Source organism: Falco peregrinus, chromosome 6 (genome assembly GCF_023634155.1).
Source record: "Falco peregrinus isolate bFalPer1 chromosome 6, bFalPer1.pri, whole genome shotgun sequence".
In the NCBI taxonomy this organism is placed as follows: domain Eukaryota; kingdom Metazoa; phylum Chordata; class Aves; order Falconiformes; family Falconidae; genus Falco; species Falco peregrinus.
Genome location: NC_073726.1, coordinates 55,447,575 through 55,466,909, shown reverse-complemented (window position 1 = coordinate 55,466,909; position 19,335 = coordinate 55,447,575). Strand labels below are relative to the sequence as shown.

At 44.7% G+C, this 19,335-nt stretch overlaps 1 protein-coding gene across 1 annotated transcript; it reads left to right on the top strand.

Moving 5' to 3' along the window:
• The first annotated feature begins 12,624 nt into the window (after positions 1-12,624).
• HEBP1 (heme binding protein 1) lies at positions 12,625-18,682 on the top strand. The gene is made up of 4 exons (XM_055807330.1): positions 12,625-12,784; positions 12,949-13,087; positions 14,624-14,804; positions 16,292-18,682. Exons 1-4 carry the CDS (start codon positions 12,707-12,709, stop codon positions 16,461-16,463), a joined length of 570 nt encoding a protein of 189 aa, XP_055663305.1. The 5' UTR covers positions 12,625-12,706; the 3' UTR covers positions 16,464-18,682.
• Positions 18,683-19,335: the final 653 nt, after the last annotated feature.

Here is a 19,335-nt window from a genome sequence, read left to right as displayed (position 1 = left end):
TTAACAGGGCTGTTTGCAGTGTGCTGAATGGGGAACAGCTGGAGACAGATGATTGTTTGGGTTATTTGCCTGTTGCCTAGGCACTTTGTTTGCTTGTTTGAGCCCAAAGAAAATAGGTTTCCAGTTCCTCCGGAGGCTGTTCTGTGCTAAGCCCGTATATTGTGAGCTGCTTTTGAAAACTGGTGGTTTATAACTTTGCAAATGAGTGTCCTGCTGTTTCAGTGGTAAGGCTCTGTAAACAAGGCAGTCTTCTCAGAAATTTCCCTGCCACAGAGCCAGTGGGACTGGAGGAGCAGGAGCAGCCAAAACCACACACTCCTGGTGTCAGAGAAGCAGATACCCGAGTATGGTCCCAGCTGGACCTCTCTCTGGAGTGGATTTAAGTGGCTGACTAAATGATAGTGCTGGCTGATGTTTATGGACTGTGCTTAGAAGGATGCCACTCAGCTTTCCTTCTGATCAACTCCTCACCTGGTGTAAACCAGCAGCACTCTGTTGCAATCATAATACTGCGATTTTAACAACTGCTCTGTGTGTAACACTTGCACACATCCTCTGGCTCCTTACTTCTGGGTGTTTGCTTTTATTCTGAGTGGCTGGACAGTCCTCCACCCTGTGAGAAAGCATCTTTTTTCTTGCTGCTGAGTGCAGACATTTTGGCTGTGGAAAATGGAGTTAAATAAGAATAGGCTGGTCAGGAAACAGAGAGTGCATTGTTGCCAGCTGATACTGGAGAAGTAATATCAGGAAGAATGCAGATTTGGCCAAGGCACTTGCAAACAGTGCCATGGTCTAGTCATGAGCCTGGGTGTACAGCAATTGTGCAGCTTTGGGCTGTGGTGGCTGCACATCCTCTAAAATCACAGGAAAATGTCAGCCTGGCATGGACATGGGATCAGAGTCGGGGGTCCACCTCCCGCTTCACAAAAATCATCACTCTAACACCTTGCGTTCCTTCGGAAATCTATTTATCGAGTACTGATGGGACATGAGCCTGTTTGATTTGGCAGGCATGGACCTGGGGGAGGGGTCAGTGGGGAAAAAAATAACAACACTGCAGCCGATTCATCCCTCCTTGTTTATTCCACCAGAAATAGATTTGGCAGAGTGCATCAAGAATGAACTAATCAGCAGGGAATTAATTGGCATGTTTGTTAAAAGGAAGGAACAAATGCCGTGAACAAATTAATGGCTGGATGGCCATAGGGTTCAAGCAGCCAGAGAGAAGTGCTGCATAGTGGAAACTGTGACTAGTTAAGAGAAGTCATACAGCTGTGCCGGAGAGCCAGCAGTTGAGAGCTGCCCAAAAGAACCGAGGGCAAAGATATACGGGTGTCTTTGCAAATGGAGCTGCTTCTGAGAGGGGCTCCATCACCCAGGCTTTCCTTCCCGTAAGGCTCCCATGTGTGGGGGGGAGATGGCTAGTTTGCAGGAGTGGGAGGGAGGGGTAGGAGAGGTACAGCTGGAGGAGGCTCCATGGAAAGACTGTGGAAATGCGGAAAGCGGGGAAATGAAGAGGGACACGTCACTCATTGCAAGCTGAAATGCAGAGGGGGTGGTGAGGAGAAAAGGAGCTGGGAGGCAGAGATTTGGAAGCCTCGTCACAGAAGGACTGGCCTCAAGAGCACAGGTAATGTTTGTACGCAATTCTCTGCCTTCTTTCCAGGAATGTTTTGTTTCTTCCTCTGGAGTAGACACATCCATGCACCTCAGAAAGAGCTTGTTGGGTTGACAGACTCTAAAGGCACCTGTGAGAAGAGCCAGGAGAGGAGGGAACATGTGCAAACTGGCATGGACTTGGAGGCTGGAGGGTTGCTACCTACACTTCCAGAGAAAAGGGGTGTGCAGAGTGAAAGAAGGAAGGAGAAAGGAAGAGTGAGTAAATCCTTGGGGACAGCCAGCCAGGCAGGCATGGAGAGTGTAAGATTTGTGGGTGCCTATTTAGGGAGAGAGAGGAAACTCCTTAAGAGTAAGCCCCAAGCTCTATATGAGAGAGATGGAAATAAGACATACCCTGAAAAAGCAGGTACATCTGGAGAAGAGGCAAAAGGTGTATATTACCTTTTCAAAACCAACAGTACTTTACTAACGTTATGATTTGCAATAGATGTGTGCTTTGCACGTGGATGGTGGGGGTTTTTCCCCTTCTTTAGCATCAATATGCCTGCCTGCTGCAACAGCATCACCCTAGCTGTCCATCATTGAGGCTGTCGATCAGATCCCTTTGTTTAGCAGGATGGTCAGGCTATTTGAGGGATTCAGGTGCACTTTGCTTTCACACAACATCCAGGTAGAAAATGATCAGTGTAACTTTTAATTATATGCAAAAGCACTATTTAACTCAAGTACATTGCTAAACTTGAAAAAGTCAAGATATTTTTATTACTACCTAACCCAAAGCTGGGTGTGCACATGTACCAACATACAGCATTATACCCACACACATATAAACTCAAGAATAATACGTTACAATGGATTTTTAACAAGGTCTTTTGAAACTGGTGGTATTCTAGCTGTACCACTGTGGCAGGGTTAATATTGTAGGATCCATTTTTTTAATTGCTTTTGGCATTTTTCTTGATCTTTTCACCATTACATAATACTACAAGCATATGCTAATGTTTATAATACCCTGATTTTTTTCCCTTGGAAAGCTATCAAATGCCATCCGCTTTGCAAGTAGAGCTTGCAAATTCTTTGATCGTTCTGGACTCGCAGTCTTGGCAGCTTTCTCCTGTAAAAGCTCAGTCTTTTCAGGATCCCAGCCTGGCTGAACTGGCATTAACTGCGAAATTGTGTGCAGCTACTCTGTGTTTTTTTAATGTGAAACCATTTGGTTTATAGCACCTAAAGCTTCCTTGACTTTATACATAAAACAGAACATTTTAGTTGGGTGTGTGTAAGTAATATAACCTTAAAATGCTCTTAAAATATTGCATATGGAAATAAAGATAGAGAAATTCCAACAGCCTGCAAAAGTACCTTTATTATCTGTTGAGATCCTTTACAACATTGAAAATCTTAGACATACTATGATGTTTAAATATACATTACCATTGGAGAGCAACATTTTATGTATTCATGATTTACCTGAGATCAAACTCCCTGATTCATTTAAAAGCATGTTTTACTTCTCTGCAAATAACCCAAACCCTAATATCACTCTTCAGCTTTAGTTTGAAAGTAGCTCGAAAGGAACTTGGGGAAACTATGAGAGGAGAACAGGTCTCAACAGAAAACCACAGTGGCAAAGTCCAATATTGCAGCAAAAACATCCTTCTTTTTAGGTATCACTAAAGTGATTGCTAACTCTAATAAACAAAATCCTCCTCTCAAAGCAAACATGGCCTTGAGCTAACACACCAGGATGCTCATGCATGTCATCAGGAGAGTGTACGTGTTTAGAGCAGACGTAAGTGCAGGGAAAAGTTTCAAGCCATCTTGATAAACAAGGGGCAAGCAAGCTCTGAATTGTAATGCAACAACTTACGTCTGGAATAGGAACAGTGTGTTCTTCTCAGCTTCAGGGAAGAGACAACTCTCTGAAATGAAGCTGTGTTTGGCACTGGGAGAGGATAACCCGCTTATCCTAGTAGGCAGCACAACCCATGAGCAGTAGTGACATTCAGTCACCACACGACCTCAGTATGTCAGTCTGGGGGAGGCACCAGTGAAAACTCAGTGCTCTGTTGTCATTCCCTGCTGTGTGTAAGGAGGGATGAGCACTGGAAATGGAGTATACTGGAGCAGCAAGAAACAGAAAGGGTCAACAGGAGAGGGACAGAGATGGGAGATCAAATCCTGGCAGTGTTTCTTTGCTTTGGGGCAGGGATTCAGGCTTGGGTGGCACAACTGCTGATATTGCAAGACTATGCTTGGGGTATTGAGGGAGCAGAGCTCTTTTAGCATGTCAGAGTGAGGAACTGAGAGGTTAAAAGGGGGGCGGGGGGGGGAGTGTAATAATGAGTTGAATATGTCTGTCTTCATTGCTTGCAGATGAAAGGACTTTCTGGTGAATTACTAAGCCTGCCCTGCTCCAAGGGCAGAACATGATGCAATTTTCTGACAGAAAGCATGCCATATTATTGTAATTAATAGTAAAAATAACAAAGCTACTATGTTGTTATTGTTATTCTCTGAATTTAGCAAAGAGCTTTCATCCAAGGATGTGAGAGTTTTCGCTGCCTTTCAATTCATGTTCTACCCTGACAGTACGTTCCAGTGCAACAGTGCAACGGATCCAAAGACATATTTGCAATGGGTTTGGGATCTGGTTCCTATTCCAAATGACCCTGCAGATGTTTTCTGCTAGAAACCTTGTTATTGAACATCCATTTGTCTTGTACAATTCCACCAAAGAGACAGAGGATTGCTCAATTTCTGTGTGTCTGAGATATGAGAATCTATTTCAAAGATGATTATAACCTGATGTTTACTATGATAATACATTATGGTAGGCCCTCAGGAATGCAGGAAGCAAAGATACAAAGAAAATTATCTGTGAGGCATCCTGCAAATAAAACATGTGGGTATTGTGTTTCATTTGGATGCCTGATGTTTTAAAAAGTTTGAGATCAAGAAGGGTGCATTTTTAGTGTCAGACGTAGGTGGAATTTATTTCTTTTAACAAATACAGAAAAATCAAAGTATCCCAGCCCTGGGGTGTTGAAACAGGTGGGAGATGGAAAGGGTAAGGAATGTACAATCTCTACAAGAAGTTTTAAAATGAGCTGGGAAGACACGCTACCTCCTTGATGCTGGCAGCATTTTCAAATCATTTGCAATTAGAGATGTTGGCATCTGGTAAGTCCTTTCCCATCAGGAAAGATTAAAAAGGCATGTGCAGTGCATACTCATCAAAAGACAGAGAAAAAAAGGGGTCTAAAGTCTGGAGCACTTATCTGGAAAAACAGGGAGGCAGAGGAGCTGTGGTGTCAATGCAAATAGTTTCAATAAGGTCCATGAAGACCTTTTCATTACATGCCTTGGTGATACCATCAAACCTTAGAGATCTTCATTTTGGCAGCTTTGAGTTGCAGGGAAGAAGAGGTGTATGTATGTGTGAAATAGGAAGAAGGAATTTATTTTTTCCTTTAAATGAATACTCCAATTAAAAGAAGAATACTGAGTACAAAATACATCTTGACAGGTGGAAAGTAATATTTTTAAAGTAGCATCACATTTTCCATCAGTATGACTACATTCATACCACTGTTTAAAATAGATGGAAAAATAAATATAGTTGCAATTAAAATACACTAGTGATTGAATGTAAGAAAGGCACAAATTAAAAGGATTTAATTATGTACTGCTTTGTCTGCTACAGCTCCTAGTAGGTTTTGAGGTGGCTGAATTCTTCCCAGATAGTTAGGAAATGAGTGTTATATGATATTTGAAAAGAAATCTAATGTCCTCTTATTTTGCAGTGAGGTCTTAGACTTTTGATGCATGTACCTGAACAGGGGAATAATTTGGATATTCTGAATGTGCCTACTTCTCACATGAGCCCCTCCATCACTGTGACTACGGATAACTGAAATCATCACTAAACCACATGAACTTGGCAATGCATTTTTTTGTTTGCTATGTGCAATATGTGTGTAATTGATATTTCCATCCAGTTTCTACCAGAACAGCTGTGCATTACATTTAATAAAAATAAAACTACTAGATTCAACACTGAGGGACTACTCTAATTAAGAAAGAATAACAAATTAGCATGAGTAAGCTGTGGACAGACTGATCTGTCCTGTTACATTTAGAGATGGTACTTGTCCAGGAGGGCCTGTAGGTTAGGGTTGACTTCTATTGGCTTGGGAATAATGGTAAACTTGAAAGAAGACAAGAAGCTTAGGAAATGACCTCCTGACACCAGGTATAGACAGTACATGAGGAATGGGGTTGCGTTTGAGGCTTCATCACTGGGCAGCATCTCAGTTATTGCCAGCCATTAGTGGATCAGATGAAAAAGAACAAATTTTTATTCTGGCCTCTATTAAATCCTTGACAAATTGCTTCACTGGCTTGTACCTTGCTTTCCCTAATTGCGAAGTGGGGAGACAGCTATTTCCATACCTTGTCATACCTCCTTCTGACACGGATAGAACATTTATAGCTATAAGGTGCTATCCCAACGTGGCTACATATGAAGCAAAGCTACTTATCTAGCTGCTTCCAGTTGATGAAGCATCTCTGTAGCACTTAATGGCTTGAAAAAAAAGTAAGGAGGTTTGTACTTGCGGAAAAGAGAAGTCCTTGTGCTTCTGTAAAAGCTAGGCTGAGCAACTTGAACATTTTAAAGAAATACATCATCAGACAGAAATTTGATATTTGGGTGACAGGTGGGAGGCAGAGAAAGAGAGGGAAGAGAGAAATAAAGCAGCAAGTTTTTTTGTTTCCACAGAGCAGGGGGAAGTCAAGATCCTGTGAACAGACATCATGGTTACTCTTCCTCTTTTCCTCTTCTTCATCCTTTTGCCCTGCAGTGAATCCCAGAAGGATTTTCTGGACCAGCATCAGAAATGGAACTACAGAGAAGGCGGTAAGAGGTGGCGGTGGTGGGTCAGCCTGGGAGTCATTCAGTATCTCAGAGCTGAAGATTCACCTATTTTGCCCTTGGAGTGAGGCACACAGTGCTCATTCATGAGTGCTTTTTCTTGATTCCTCAGTATCTGCTGAGGTTTCTGGAGAGAAAAATGTTTTTTTAAAATAATCAGCTGGGATATCCAGTGACAGCAGAAAACTTGGGCACCTGGATGCAGAGAATTGCATTATGAGGGAGAGTTACTTGCTTTTTAATTTAAATCCTCTATGTTTAATATTTGGCATTTCATTGCAACTCAGTTCAAGTGATGGGGAATGGAATCTAACTCAAACCACTGGCTCATGTTTTCTTGTTCTGTCACATTTATTTTCCTCTCTTCCACGGACATCCTGCTAACCTAGCTGACTACGTCAACATAGAAGGCATTGACAGCATTACTCAAACCCTTGAGAAATGGGGAAACAGCATCTTCTGGCAAATGAGGCACACTCTGCTGAACAACCCAAACACTTTACTGCCTGAGTTCTCCAGGTAATTCCCTTCATCTGGAGGTGGGATTTGGTCCTCTCCTGGGTGTCCCTCCTTGAGCAGGATTCATCTTCATTAAGATGATCTTTCATATTGCTCAGTTGTGGGGGACGAATCCCACTGTCTTGGTATCTGTTGTGCTAACAGCTCTGATTACTCTAGTAAACTGAGTATTCTGCTGACTACTGCAAAACATTCTCAGTTGCTATGACTGTATTGTAAGAATTATCCTTAAGACAATGTAGGCTGTCCTTGGCACCTCACTCCTGTGAGAACAGGGTGGAAAAATGAATTGTGCAACAATTCCACACATGGACTTGGCTGCAGGGCAGGGAGAAGCAGCTGATTTGGCCTGTGATGTTTTATATTTCAGTCACTAACACCCAGATCTGAGAAAGTTATTCACTAGTCCATGTCATCATAATTCCCAATTTGCTTTTGCAGAAAAACGATTGAGCACACTCATAAAATTTGCTTCAATCGCATATTTCCAGAAACAGAGTGGGAAAATCAATGAAAAAGAGAGAAGGGAATATTGGGAATTACTAGAAACTTAGTATCACTTAAATCAGAATTGTTCATAAAGTGAGTTGTCCTCTTCCATAACTCAGCTTTCTCTTTAGGATAAAGGAAAAAAAAAATATTCTGTCCGCAACTGCTATGCATCGAACCAGTTGAAGAGGAAAGGCTAGAAAAATAAAATGGCACTAGTCAGAAGGCCACACATATCTGTACAAATTAGGGTTTCAGGTGGATATAGTTGATAGATCATATGTTGGCCTTTGGCATCAAGTGGATTTCTCCCTAGCTGGATGGTGGCTGTTGTTATTAACACAGAATTCATCACAACTTCCACACTGCCAGTGCTGGAATTCATTAGTGCCTAAGAATATCAGGGCTGATATTAAGTCACTGATTTGGAAAGCTCTAACTTTAGTCCAGGGAGATGTAATGAGACTATTCAGCCATATTTCCTGCATAGGGCTTTGAATTAAGAGGTTGCTGGCAAGGACACAGGCTGGTCCATTGGAAATGCTGAGGAATGACAGTAATCTATAGGAATCACTGGCCGACCCTCCATGTCTGCTCCTGGTTAACAACAAGGCTAATTAATACTAATTAATATCAGGTGATATTAGAATGAGCCTCAGAGCTCCATAACACCTAAAGGGAGACTGAGAGAAGGCCCCCCAAGGGAATGGACAAGGTTACCTCCAAGCCCATCAGTGCATCAGTGCAGCCCTCACCTTACCAAATCCTGATGGAAAATCTGGCTCTGCCCCAGGCTGGAGTGACCCAGGGGCTGTGCAATCACAGCTGCAAAATGTCACGCAGTGGTCTGCCCTGCACTGGGAAGTCCTCACAGGCGATCCTGCACATTGCTGCTCTCTTCTTCTCTACCCCTGCTTGTCCCAGCCAAGCAGGATATGGTCTTCATCTCCCCCTTAAAGCAGGAGTGCTTCTGGAAGCTCATAAACCAGCTGTCATCTGGCACCAAGCCAGCTGTGCTTTGGTGGCAATGGAAAGACCATGTCACCCATGCTGGTTCTGAAACTTGTGGTTTCCTGGGTTCAAATGGGGATATCTCTGATGAACTCCCACCACCCTAGGGGAAAGGTGGCTTTGGAAGCATCTTTTAATGGTTGCTTACAACTTTTTCATCATGAAGGGCCCTTACCCACCAAGAAACACAAGGCCATGGTAAATTATTTTGCATGCTCAGGAACACTCCCCACACTGAGTTATTCTCCTGTATTACTCTCTCTGTAGTCTTCGCCCTGTCTCTGCGGCTGTGGACAATCTTGTGAGGGAAGTCCAGTCAATAAAGAAAAGGCTAGAAGAACTGAATGAACGCCTCAATGTCATCAACAAAAAAGTCCTTCCCATTCGACTGAACACTCTGCAGAGCCAGAGGCGTGGAAACACTCAGCTGCGGAGACTTCCGATGCATAGGAGAAGGTTGTATACTCACAGGAGACCTCAGAGGAGTTAATTCTTTACCAGAAAGAAAAGGAAATCTTTTTTATCTGCTTAAGCCTTTCTCAATGCAATGCTGCTAGACACTGAAGTAAAGCACATGCAAGACAGCTTTACTAAGGAGACCAGAACGCTTGCATTTTGTGGCTGCCTTTCAAACCTGGGTCAGTAGGTGAAATCTGACCCTGTTCTTCAATGATGGCTGTTTTGTGTCCCAAGCAAAATGAGTTGACAAGCTCAGTCTACTTGAGTGTGAATACCTTTAGGCTATACAGCCATTCTTTCTGCTTACCAGAATAAGTTCTTTCTATAAAGATCAGATGAATTTCTCTCTCTGTTCTATTTTTACTGCATTCCATCTGAAACAGCTAGGGAATTTGATTTTCAAAAGTGCTGAATGCCTGATGAATGTAGAAAGATAGATTAGTGCTTGGCACTTCGGCTGGGCAGGGAGGATGAAGAGGAAGCTATGTTTTAAAATACAGTCTTAACTATTCTCCATCAGTGCTAAGGGTGCCCCATTCACATGTTCAAGGGGTCGGTAGGGTTGGATAACATTGGTCTGTGCATCATGTTTAAAGACTGCAGATGTGTCATATTCTAGCGACCAAATTTGAACATCCACCTTCTGCAAAGAGGTTTTTTTAGCTACCTGGAACTGGGCACTCAGAACCTTGTTATTCAGCTGATATGTTCAGAAATTCCAGCACTGTGAAAGACATTGCATTGACTTCTGCCAAGACCTTTGGAAACAGGGGATGTTTTTTTCAGAACTATTTAGATACCTAATGGCATAGGTGGGTGTTTAGAAAAATTTTCCAGAATAGCTTAAGAGACAGTTCAGTTCCCAAAATCACAGATGATAATTCAATTGATGTCTAATTCACAGAATATCTTCTCCACATGCAAGCACTGACCTCCAGACATTCCCCAACATCCTTTAGCACAATTAAGATCTGTAGAAAAAGAACAACTACACACCCCAAGGACTTTTGTGCCTCAGGGAGCACCCAGAATACCCTGCCTTCAGCTTGTCTTTGCCTGTGGTTTCCTGGCAATAAAACTTGTGGTAAAAAAGCAGTGCAGAAATCAAATTATGCACTGAACAGAGAGTGGGCTTGCCCTTCAGGTCTCTAAAGGTAAATCCAATTCAGAGATTCCTATCCAGTGTTGCAGCCAACTGCATACCTGAAATCTGTTGAAACATAAGCAGGAGAGTCAGAGAGGAAAATAAACTATTTTTTTAAAGGTCTGGATGAAGCAATTTATAAGAACAAAAGTAAAGAATAGATTATGTCTAAATGGTTATGGGGGAAGCTGGCATGACAGTTGTTTTGAAAACACCCTCCAGTTACAAACAGGGAGGATGCAGACTAGCTATTTAAGGATTCTCAAGGCCTGAGTTTATGGAAAGAAGTTCAGTGACACTACAAGAACCTCCAGAGAGAAAGGGGAAGAACCAGTTTGATATGAAATCTTTCAGAATGAACCAGAAGAAGTAACACAGCCAGAATTTTGGCTGTGACCTGGGAGTTGAGTAGGAGAGGTATGAGTAGTGTATGAGACAATTTGATAAATATTTCCCAGATGTAAATTCTCTGAGTTCAGGTTTTCAGAAAATAACAAAATTCTAACTTGGAAGGTGTCTCATTGGTTTTGCTTGGGAATTTGAAATCCTGCTTATGTAGACAAGGGAAAAATCAAGCCTGTGAAAAGGCTGATAAAAAGATACAGTTGTGCCTTTGGTAAAGTTGTCATCATAATTTCGCAGGAAATGTAGACTATTTTGATCCCAGAATATATTTACCTAAATGACAAGGAATAACAGGAGAGAAAGGCCCCCCTCCTCCTTGTTATTCTGCATTCAGAGCTACTAGGCTGTGCTATAGCATCAGCTGCATGCTTGCACAGAGTGCTGGCCCCTCCGGGGGATGCTTTACACACTTTGCTTGGGGCTGTCAGGACTGCTGATCTGTTTGGTGTATCTGGAGGAAGAATACAACATAAATGTCAGCTTTCACGTTTTTATGAGCATTTTATCAGGCAACATGAAGCTGTATAAAATCAACTGAGGACTACTTGAAACAGAAAGATGAGACTTCCCTCAGTCCTTCAGTCCCAGATGCTGGAGGTGGCAGGCCAGACTAGATCGCTGCATACTTTCACTTTTTACTTAGAAGTCCACCACCAGCTTTGACCAGAGACAGAGAACCAGGCAAGATGGACCTCTGGTCTGACCCCAGTCCATGTATTCCTACACTGATATGTGCCAGTTGGTATTTTTGGCAAAACTCCTCAGCTCAATGGAGAAACTCACGATTTATTTTAAAACAGAACAAATAAGCTGCAGCACGCAATGTATATTACAATTTTGCAATTTCTTGCATAATGGTGAATAAACAAAATAATATAAATAGTTAATAAATGACTAGGTCTGTGCCCTTGTCCCCCCTGATAGCTGCCCATCGTTCACTCTGTGAAAGTCCAAGTCAGGCTGCAGCCCTGCTCCCTGATCTGAGCATGGCCTGTTTGATCAGATGATCGTGGCCAGCTGCTTTAACTTCTTCGCCTTTGCATGACCCTCTCTCTCTAGATGGAAATGCTTTAATATTACATTTATTGTTTTCTTTTTTTTTTTTTCTCTTTAAAAGCATAGGAAAGTTATGCATCAGCCTGCTTCTGTGCCACTCACCTTCCATCTGAGGAGGCAGGAGTCCAGCTGAGCAAGCACCTTGAGGTGCCTCTGCCTCATGTGCCTGGGGAGGCTGCTCTGATCCATGGCTGCCCCAGGGACTGGTGTTTGATTCCTACCTCTGCTGCCCTCTCCTTAAACGATCCTGGGCAAGGCACTTTCTCTAGCTGGCACTTGTCCTTTGACATGGCATATAGAACTAAACCCCATTTGTGATCATGAAGGATCTAAGTCCTCTATGTACATAAATATATCCAGCTATATAAGCCATTTAGGCCCCCTGTTGTGTTCATTTACATGCCCTTCTGGGAAGGGACCTGGCTAGAGTTTTAAATACAGTTGACCGGCTGGGCTGTGAACACATGCAGGGGTAAGCCAGGGGAGAGCAAATCCCATCGGTGGCTTCCAAGACCTACCCCTTACCTAAAGCTTATGACATCCAGAGAGACATGGACCACTGCCTGAAATCCACTGTCTTAAAAGACAGCTGTGATCCTTAGTTCCGTTTATTAAAAAACCACCAGAATCAACACGTTATGACTTTGCATTTTCAGGAGAGCTGTGCCCCTCCACGCTATACACCACACGCTCTTGCATTACTTCCCCTTCCTTCTATTTTATTTCCTTCAGATTTCCTCTCTCCCCCAGATGAATACCACCTGCTCCCGCAGCTTATTACTCTTCACACTTCTCAGCGTCCTCCGCTGCTTCACCCCCGCAGCCGCCGCCCTCCCGCTCCCGCCGCCCGCCGCGGCCGCACCGAGCCCCGGCCGAGCCCCGCCGGCCCCGGCTGCCCGCGCCCCGCGCCTCGCCGCAGGTGGCACTTGGTTGCCCCCTGGCGGCGGTGCGGTGCGGTGCAGGCGGCGGTGCCCTCCCCGGGCCCTCCCACCGAGCCGAGCGGGCCGAGACGGAGCGGGGCCGAGCCGAGAGCGGCTGAGGTGAGCGGGGCCGAGTCGAGCGCGGCCATGCTGGGCATGATCAAGAACTCCTTGCTGAGCACGGTAGAGACATGGCCCTACCGGCTGCTGAGCAAAGGGGAAAAGGTAGGTGGCGGGGTGGGCGGCCGGGCTGTGGTTCCCCGGGGGATTTCTGAGGCAGCCGGGCTGGATAACGCACTGCGAGGGGGAGCAGGTGTCCTGCGGGCAGCACTTGCCTCCCACCCCGTCCGGGCAGCTGACAGCTTCTGCACCCCCATCTCCTTCCCCAGGAGCAGCTCAGCTACGAGGAGAGGGTGTGCGAGGGCGGGCGGTTTGCGGCCGTGGAGGTGGCAGGGAAGCCGTTCGACGAAGCCTCGAAGGAAGGGGTGCTCAAGATCCTCAAGTATGTCGGAGGAACCAACGAAAAGGGTGAGAGACACTCTCCACCCCATGGGGCTGTGGTTTGTGGTTGACCACTACTTGCAGAAGCTTGGTGAAAACAGGGTGGGTGGAGCTGATGGCACCACAGGCCTGCCTGGCTTGCAGCTCCCAACACTGGGGGTCTGTGATGGGGACAGCCCCTCACAGGGAAAAATAGGCTTGTCACAGGTTAAAGTGTGCTGAGCCAATCCATGCTATGATTCCACTCCTAACCAATCTCGCTTTCAGAGAAGGCTAAAATCTCAGAAGTGATTTGTTTCAGCAGGACTGAGTTACCTTGCAGCTGGGATAACGTGAGGACAGGCACACGTGTATCTATCACAGCTCCCAGTGTGAGCAGTAGCTGATGAAATCCAGGGTATCTGGGGCACTTCATTTCTGTGATGTACCCTTGTAGGCAGTGAAACAACTTCTATGTCTTTGATATTTTATCATATACTCTGGCTATTTTTATTTATGAAAAGGTAATGAACAATGAGCTTGCTTTTTAATGGTACTGTGTAATGTTGTATAATGGTGCTTCCAGGTGATTCTTATTCTCAGTTTGTGCATTGGTAATTATCTGCAGCAGGAGAAGACCATAGAGCAGTTCCAAGGCATATACATTTTCTCACACACCTTTCTCAGGCATCTGGTAGAGGGACTTGTATAGTCTGTATGGGAGTAGGAACAGGATGCAGGGAGAAATGGCATTTACAGCAGCGTGATTTAGAAAGGTGATGATCACTCTTGCTGTAGGAGAAAAGGGTGCCTTCTATAATGTGTGCCACAGAGGCAGGTATGGTGTCAAAGCGAAATAAATGAGGAAGACGTCTTGATCTCAGCTGTTTCTGTGGCTGTCTGATCCTGAGGTTTAGAGGTTCCTTACTACTGAAGGAAGAAGAGGGAAGAAAAAAGTTCTTCAGTGCCATGTGGAACCTTTCAGCAGTAACGAGCAGAAAAGCAACATGTTGCTCCTGGAGTGGTAGACAGCATGGACAGTCCTGCTGAAAGCCATAACAGCTCTGAGTTTCGAGGCACTGGAACTCGTAGGATGACTGGAAGCATTTGAAAGGGTTTAGGAGAAAGCTCCTGTCACCCAGACTTGGCTATGGGCTCACCACTAAGTGCAGATGATAACAATTTAAATACTGATGTAGATTTACATGTGCCACTGACCTGCCCCAGAACTGTAGACCCTCTTGTGTTAGAGGTGATTTGTCAGAAGAACAGAGTGTCTTGGTGGCATGAACTATATGGTTGACATCTACAAAAACAGGACTGTTAGTAAAATTCCATCCGGAGGTCACCTGGGGCCCTTGCCTCCCACAGTCCTTGTGTAGTCAGTGGAAAGAGAAGTTTGGCCTGAGCAGAAGCCTAATGCTGCTCTACATGCTCCAGAGGACCCCACTCTTGACTGACTGTACAAGTAGTTCACTGTGAGGAGTTTTCCTAAAATAAAATTAGATTTTGTGAATCCCCTGTTAATTCTGTGAGTTCCTAAGAGCCTTGACTTCTTTAGCAATGTCTGTGTATCTCTTTCAGGGATTGGCATGGGCATGACTGCTCCTGTCTCCATCACTGCTTTTCCTGCTGAAGACGGCTCCTTACAGCAGAAAGTGAAGGTCTCTCTGCGGATTCCAAGCCAGTTTCAAGCCAACCCGCCTCATCCCAGTGATGAAAGCATCAAGATTGAAGAGAGACAGGACATGACCATTTATTCCATGTAAGGAATGTATCTTAGGATTTCCAGTCCCAAGTGCTGAGGTCCTTACGCTCTGAAGAGCAGTGTTGGTTTTCCCAGGGGCCTTGCTGGACAAGGGGTGCATGTGGTAAAGGGAGATGGAGGGGTCTTTCTAGACTAAAGACAAGTGTTTGATGTTGTTTCTTATCATTGGTCATGCTGCACCGATTTGGAATGTGGATTTTTTTTCACTGGGAAAACAAGTGTGAAGGTTAGCCCTGAAAGGCTTTTTGTTTCACCTGGGGAGGTGAAGAACAGGGGAGGGTGAATATGAAGGTATAGAGTAATTTCTAATCACTGAAAACTATTATTTTGCCCACTTCCTGGGATCAAGATTGTTCTTAATCATCAAGAACGTCCTTTCGTGTGGTTTCCACCAAACTACTGGTGTCAGCTGAAGCCTCATTTAGATGGACTCAGCCAGAGTCCATCATGGAAACTGGCAGCCATTGCATTGCTTCAAATCACCTTTGAATGGCTGTTGACTGACAACATGGATTCAAACTAGCATCACAATAGCAATAAGCTCTTCACCATGTATTTAACCCCTTGGATGTGCCCCTTCCTCCTTGCTTGTACTATTTTGGCTGACTCCAAACCAGGGGTCCTCAAACTACGGCCCTGGGATGGATACAGCCCCCCAGGGTCCTCAATCCAGCCTCCGGTATTTACAGACCCCCTCCTGCCACCCCCCCCCCCCCCCACCAGGGGTTGGGGGCGGAAACCAAGCAGCTGCAGATGACTGCCTGCCACTGCATCCGCGCCAGCCCCCTGGTTAAAAAGTTTGAGGACCCCTGGTCTAAACTGTCTGGCTGCCCCTTGCCTGTGACCGCTGCCTGGCCTTTGCTGTGGGCATGGGCCACGTCTGCAAGAACAGGCTGGTTTGTCTCAAACCTTGTCCCTGAAGCAGGGCAGTGAGGTGCAGGCTGATGTGGAAACAATTCATGTTGGTGGGAGGTCAACATAAACCAATTCCAGCCCACTGCTTTTAAATAGCATTGTGGGCTGTAATTGTGAACATCTTTGTTCCTACCTCCCCTTTTCCTTGGGCTAGCTAAAGTTTGGCTTCCCTTCGTGATCTGGCTTCCAGCAGATGGTTGTTCACACATCAGTGATCATGGTTGTTGACAGCATTCAGTGTAAGGACTGCAGGCTGAGCAGACTTGGAGATAACCTTGTTTTCTAAGAAACTGTTCTTCTGATATGGTGTGGATTCAAAGGGCAGGGCCATTCTACCGACTGATATATGTGGGTCTGCCAATGAATGGCTGCATCCTGCTGTGTAACCCTTGAAACCTTATCACAAAGTGTGCTGGTTCACAAAGAACCGCCTGCATGAGTACATGTTGGTGGGACCTGGACCAGAATGTGTGGCTAAATATATTGTGGCTATATATTGTTCTCCCTCTCTTCCTTTGCTGGCTTTGCCAAGATTGCTCAGCACCTCTCTGTGTTTGGTTTCTTTGCAGGCAGTTTGGTGGCTATGCCAAAGAGATGGATTATGTGAACTATGCTGCCAAGCTGAAGTCTGCTCTGGGGAGTGAAGTTGCATACCGCAAGGATTTCTATTTCTGCAATGGTTATGACCCCCCTATGAAGCCTTATGGGCGACGCAATGAGGTCTGGTTTGTGAAAGAATGAGCATCTGGCTCCCTGTGGTGCTGGCTTGCACTGATAGCCTCCCCACACTATGTTCCTTTCCTCTTCAAAATAAATTGATAATTTGGCAGAAACAGAAAACCTATCGTTCCCTTCCCCCGTACCTATGCCTTGGTCTTTTATGGACCAAACAGTTTAGAACACTGCAGACCTCCCCTGACGGTCCTGCTCCTTTGTTCTGGACCAGGTCCTTGGGTACACAGGCTCTTGTGATCTCTCCGCGGCTCGGTTTGCTTTTATCTACCTTGTGCTCCCAGAGCTCTATGCTGAGACAGCCAAAAGTACTTAATTATCAAGACTGGTGCCTGACAGGAGTCACGTCCAAGTGCTGGCTATTAGCCTCACCTGAGGCAGGCAGGGAAACATGATGAAAGTGCATACGGGGACTTTTTTATGTTCTTGAGCTTGCTGCAGCTGTAAAACGCTGCTTTTATCTGTGCCGTTTCAAAAGCAGTCTAAAGGGACATGGGCCTTGCTCACAACACAGTGCAGTGAAAATAAGCATCCTTTTCATTTACTCATAGTGTGCAGGAGAGCAATACTTCTGTTGTCTGACTAAGAAGTGTCATTTAGAGGAAGATCCAGGTTTCTGTTTGCAGCTATCCTTCTGTTTGAGTTGAGACATTTTGGAGTGTGTCATGTCCTGATCTCATCTAGCAGCCAGACAATGTGATTCAGAGATCCCAAGATCATTTCCTCACCGTCCTGTCACTTGTGTGTAACGTTTCTTTAAAACTAGCCTACGTAAGGGCCAAAGCTGCACTGTTGTGGTAGCCTAATTGAATTAGAAAAATACAGGCTGTGAAAAAAGCAGGTACCTATTGCTTGTGCTCTGAGGGCGCGTCTGAGGAATGGTGAGCATCTAGTGGAACTCCTGTGGGTTCAGGTCTTTAAAAAGAACTCTCTTCTTAAATGGTGTTAGTTTCTGAAGGGCTACTCAGAGCAACTGTTGTCTTTAAAGGAGGAGGAAAACCTGGCTGTTCTTGAAAACAGGGATTTGCATCAAATAATGAGTAGCCTTCAGAAACCTCAAAGGTGGGTCTTGTTTTAGGAAGACCGGCAATGTTTAACCGTTGGGCATCAAATGAGCATTTTAGCTGTTGGCTCTGCCAGGGAGGCAGCAGGATGCTTGGAGTAGGAACATGGTCACACACCAAGCTGCTGTGGGTGCCTGTGTAATTGGTTATCTCTGCTAAAAGAGGAGAGCTCTTCTGATGCTTAAGTGCCCCAAAGTTCAGGTGCTTTCCAAAAGCTGGTTTACCCCTGGAGCTGAAAGAGAGGTTTGTCAATGGCATCCCATGTTCTGGCCGGTTCAGCTGTTTGACATGTGCCTTCTTTCTGAGAACAGATCTCAGCAGTAAAAGGAGAAAACCTGAGGTTCTGATGTGCTTTCTTTTTCTGTCCTGTGGAGCTGTATGAGAGCTTTTGCTGTGGACCTCACAGGAGAGTTTGTCACCTGTGTGCAAGAGCAGCTAGTCAGGATGGGTAAAAAGAGCAGATAGCTAATTTTCAAAAAAACAAGGGAAAAGCTGTTGGCTGCAGTTAGTGATTACGGTGCAGGTGAGGAGGAATCAAAAAGGAAATCAAGGTAGACAAAGAGTTAGGCTTTTGAAGGAGTTTTTGAAGGAGCAAAAGCCCTTCTAAAGCTGTTCCTGAATCCGAAGGGTCCTGTTCATGTCCCAGATTATTTTTACCTGTGTGGGTGAGGAATGGAGGGGCACAAAGCTAGCTGTTTTATGCATTCCCAGGTTCATTTTGGAATTTGTATGTAGACTGTGGATACAGTCCTCTCTGGCTACTGGTGGTGAGTGTCCTGCAACGATCAAAATCCTGAAATTCTTCAAAATTTCTCTTGTGATATCTCAGATGTTAAGAAGACCAATAATAAACCTGGTATGAACAGAGCTGCAGATCTCAGCAACATGGTCGGGGTTTTTTTCATAACATGCATAATTCTGAACAGAGAGCAAGAGCTTCTGACCCAACAGTGAGAGAAATTTTGTCTGTAGGCTCTGCCAGTGTGGCCCTGCTGCTAGCCTTTTGCATGCAGTAGACAGGTTACAGTTTCACGAACAGTGTTAACTGGTATCAAAAGCTTATGCAAACCAAATTGCCTTTTCTGCACATGCAAAGATGCCTGTGTTCTGTCTGCATTTTCCAGGGGTTTTAAATAAATAAAAAAATAATCCTGTGATTTGCAATTTCTGTGCTGATCATTGACTTTGTGAGTTCAGTGGGAGTTGTTAATTTGGAAGAGTTTATGTTGCCACTTTATCTTTCTGTTTGGTGTACTAATCATGTTGCAACTTCTATAAATAGTTTTAATGCTTTTTCCAATGACTATTTTAGGTGTCCTGGTGTGGCCCTACATTTTCTGGCTGTGTGAAATGGGATATGGTGGAGTAATCCTCTTCATTGGTTCCAGCCACTGAAAGGCTTTGACTAATGTGTTTGTGTTAATATAGAAACTAGGGGGCTTGCTCACCTGAGGAAAACTCTGTGTTCACTTGTGTGTTCCTGTAGTGGGGATTCATGGACAGAGCTCAGGCAAAAACTCATGACTGATTTTCAGTGTGACCTGCTATCTGGAAATGTTAGACATATTGTCACAGTGAGGTCCATCTAGCTGAGTGCCCTGCTGCCAGTGATGGACAGGAGTGGACACCTGAGGCAGAGTACAGGATCAGTGCAACTGTGGGCTGATACCTCCTCTAAATGTAATGTCCCTGTCTCTAGTACAATGTGGCTTAGGGATTTTCAATATTGTCCTCGGTGGACCCAGATAGACTTTATCCCATGCACTTGTCTAGTTCCTTTTTAGGCTTAAGGTGAACTTACTATCCACAGCATCCTT

Bases quoted from the DNA above. Each gene is read 5' to 3' on its own strand.
- HEBP1 (XM_055807330.1), top strand. From the start codon at position 12,707: ATGCTGGGCATGATCAAGAACTCCTTGCTGAGCACGGTAGAGACATGG. The intron at 12,785-12,948 runs GTAGGTGGCGGG...CTCCTTCCCCAG, and splicing joins TGCTGAGCAAAGGGGAAAAG to GAGCAGCTCAGCTACGAGGA. The intron at 13,088-14,623 runs GTGAGAGACACT...TATCTCTTTCAG, and splicing joins CGGAGGAACCAACGAAAAGG to GGATTGGCATGGGCATGACT.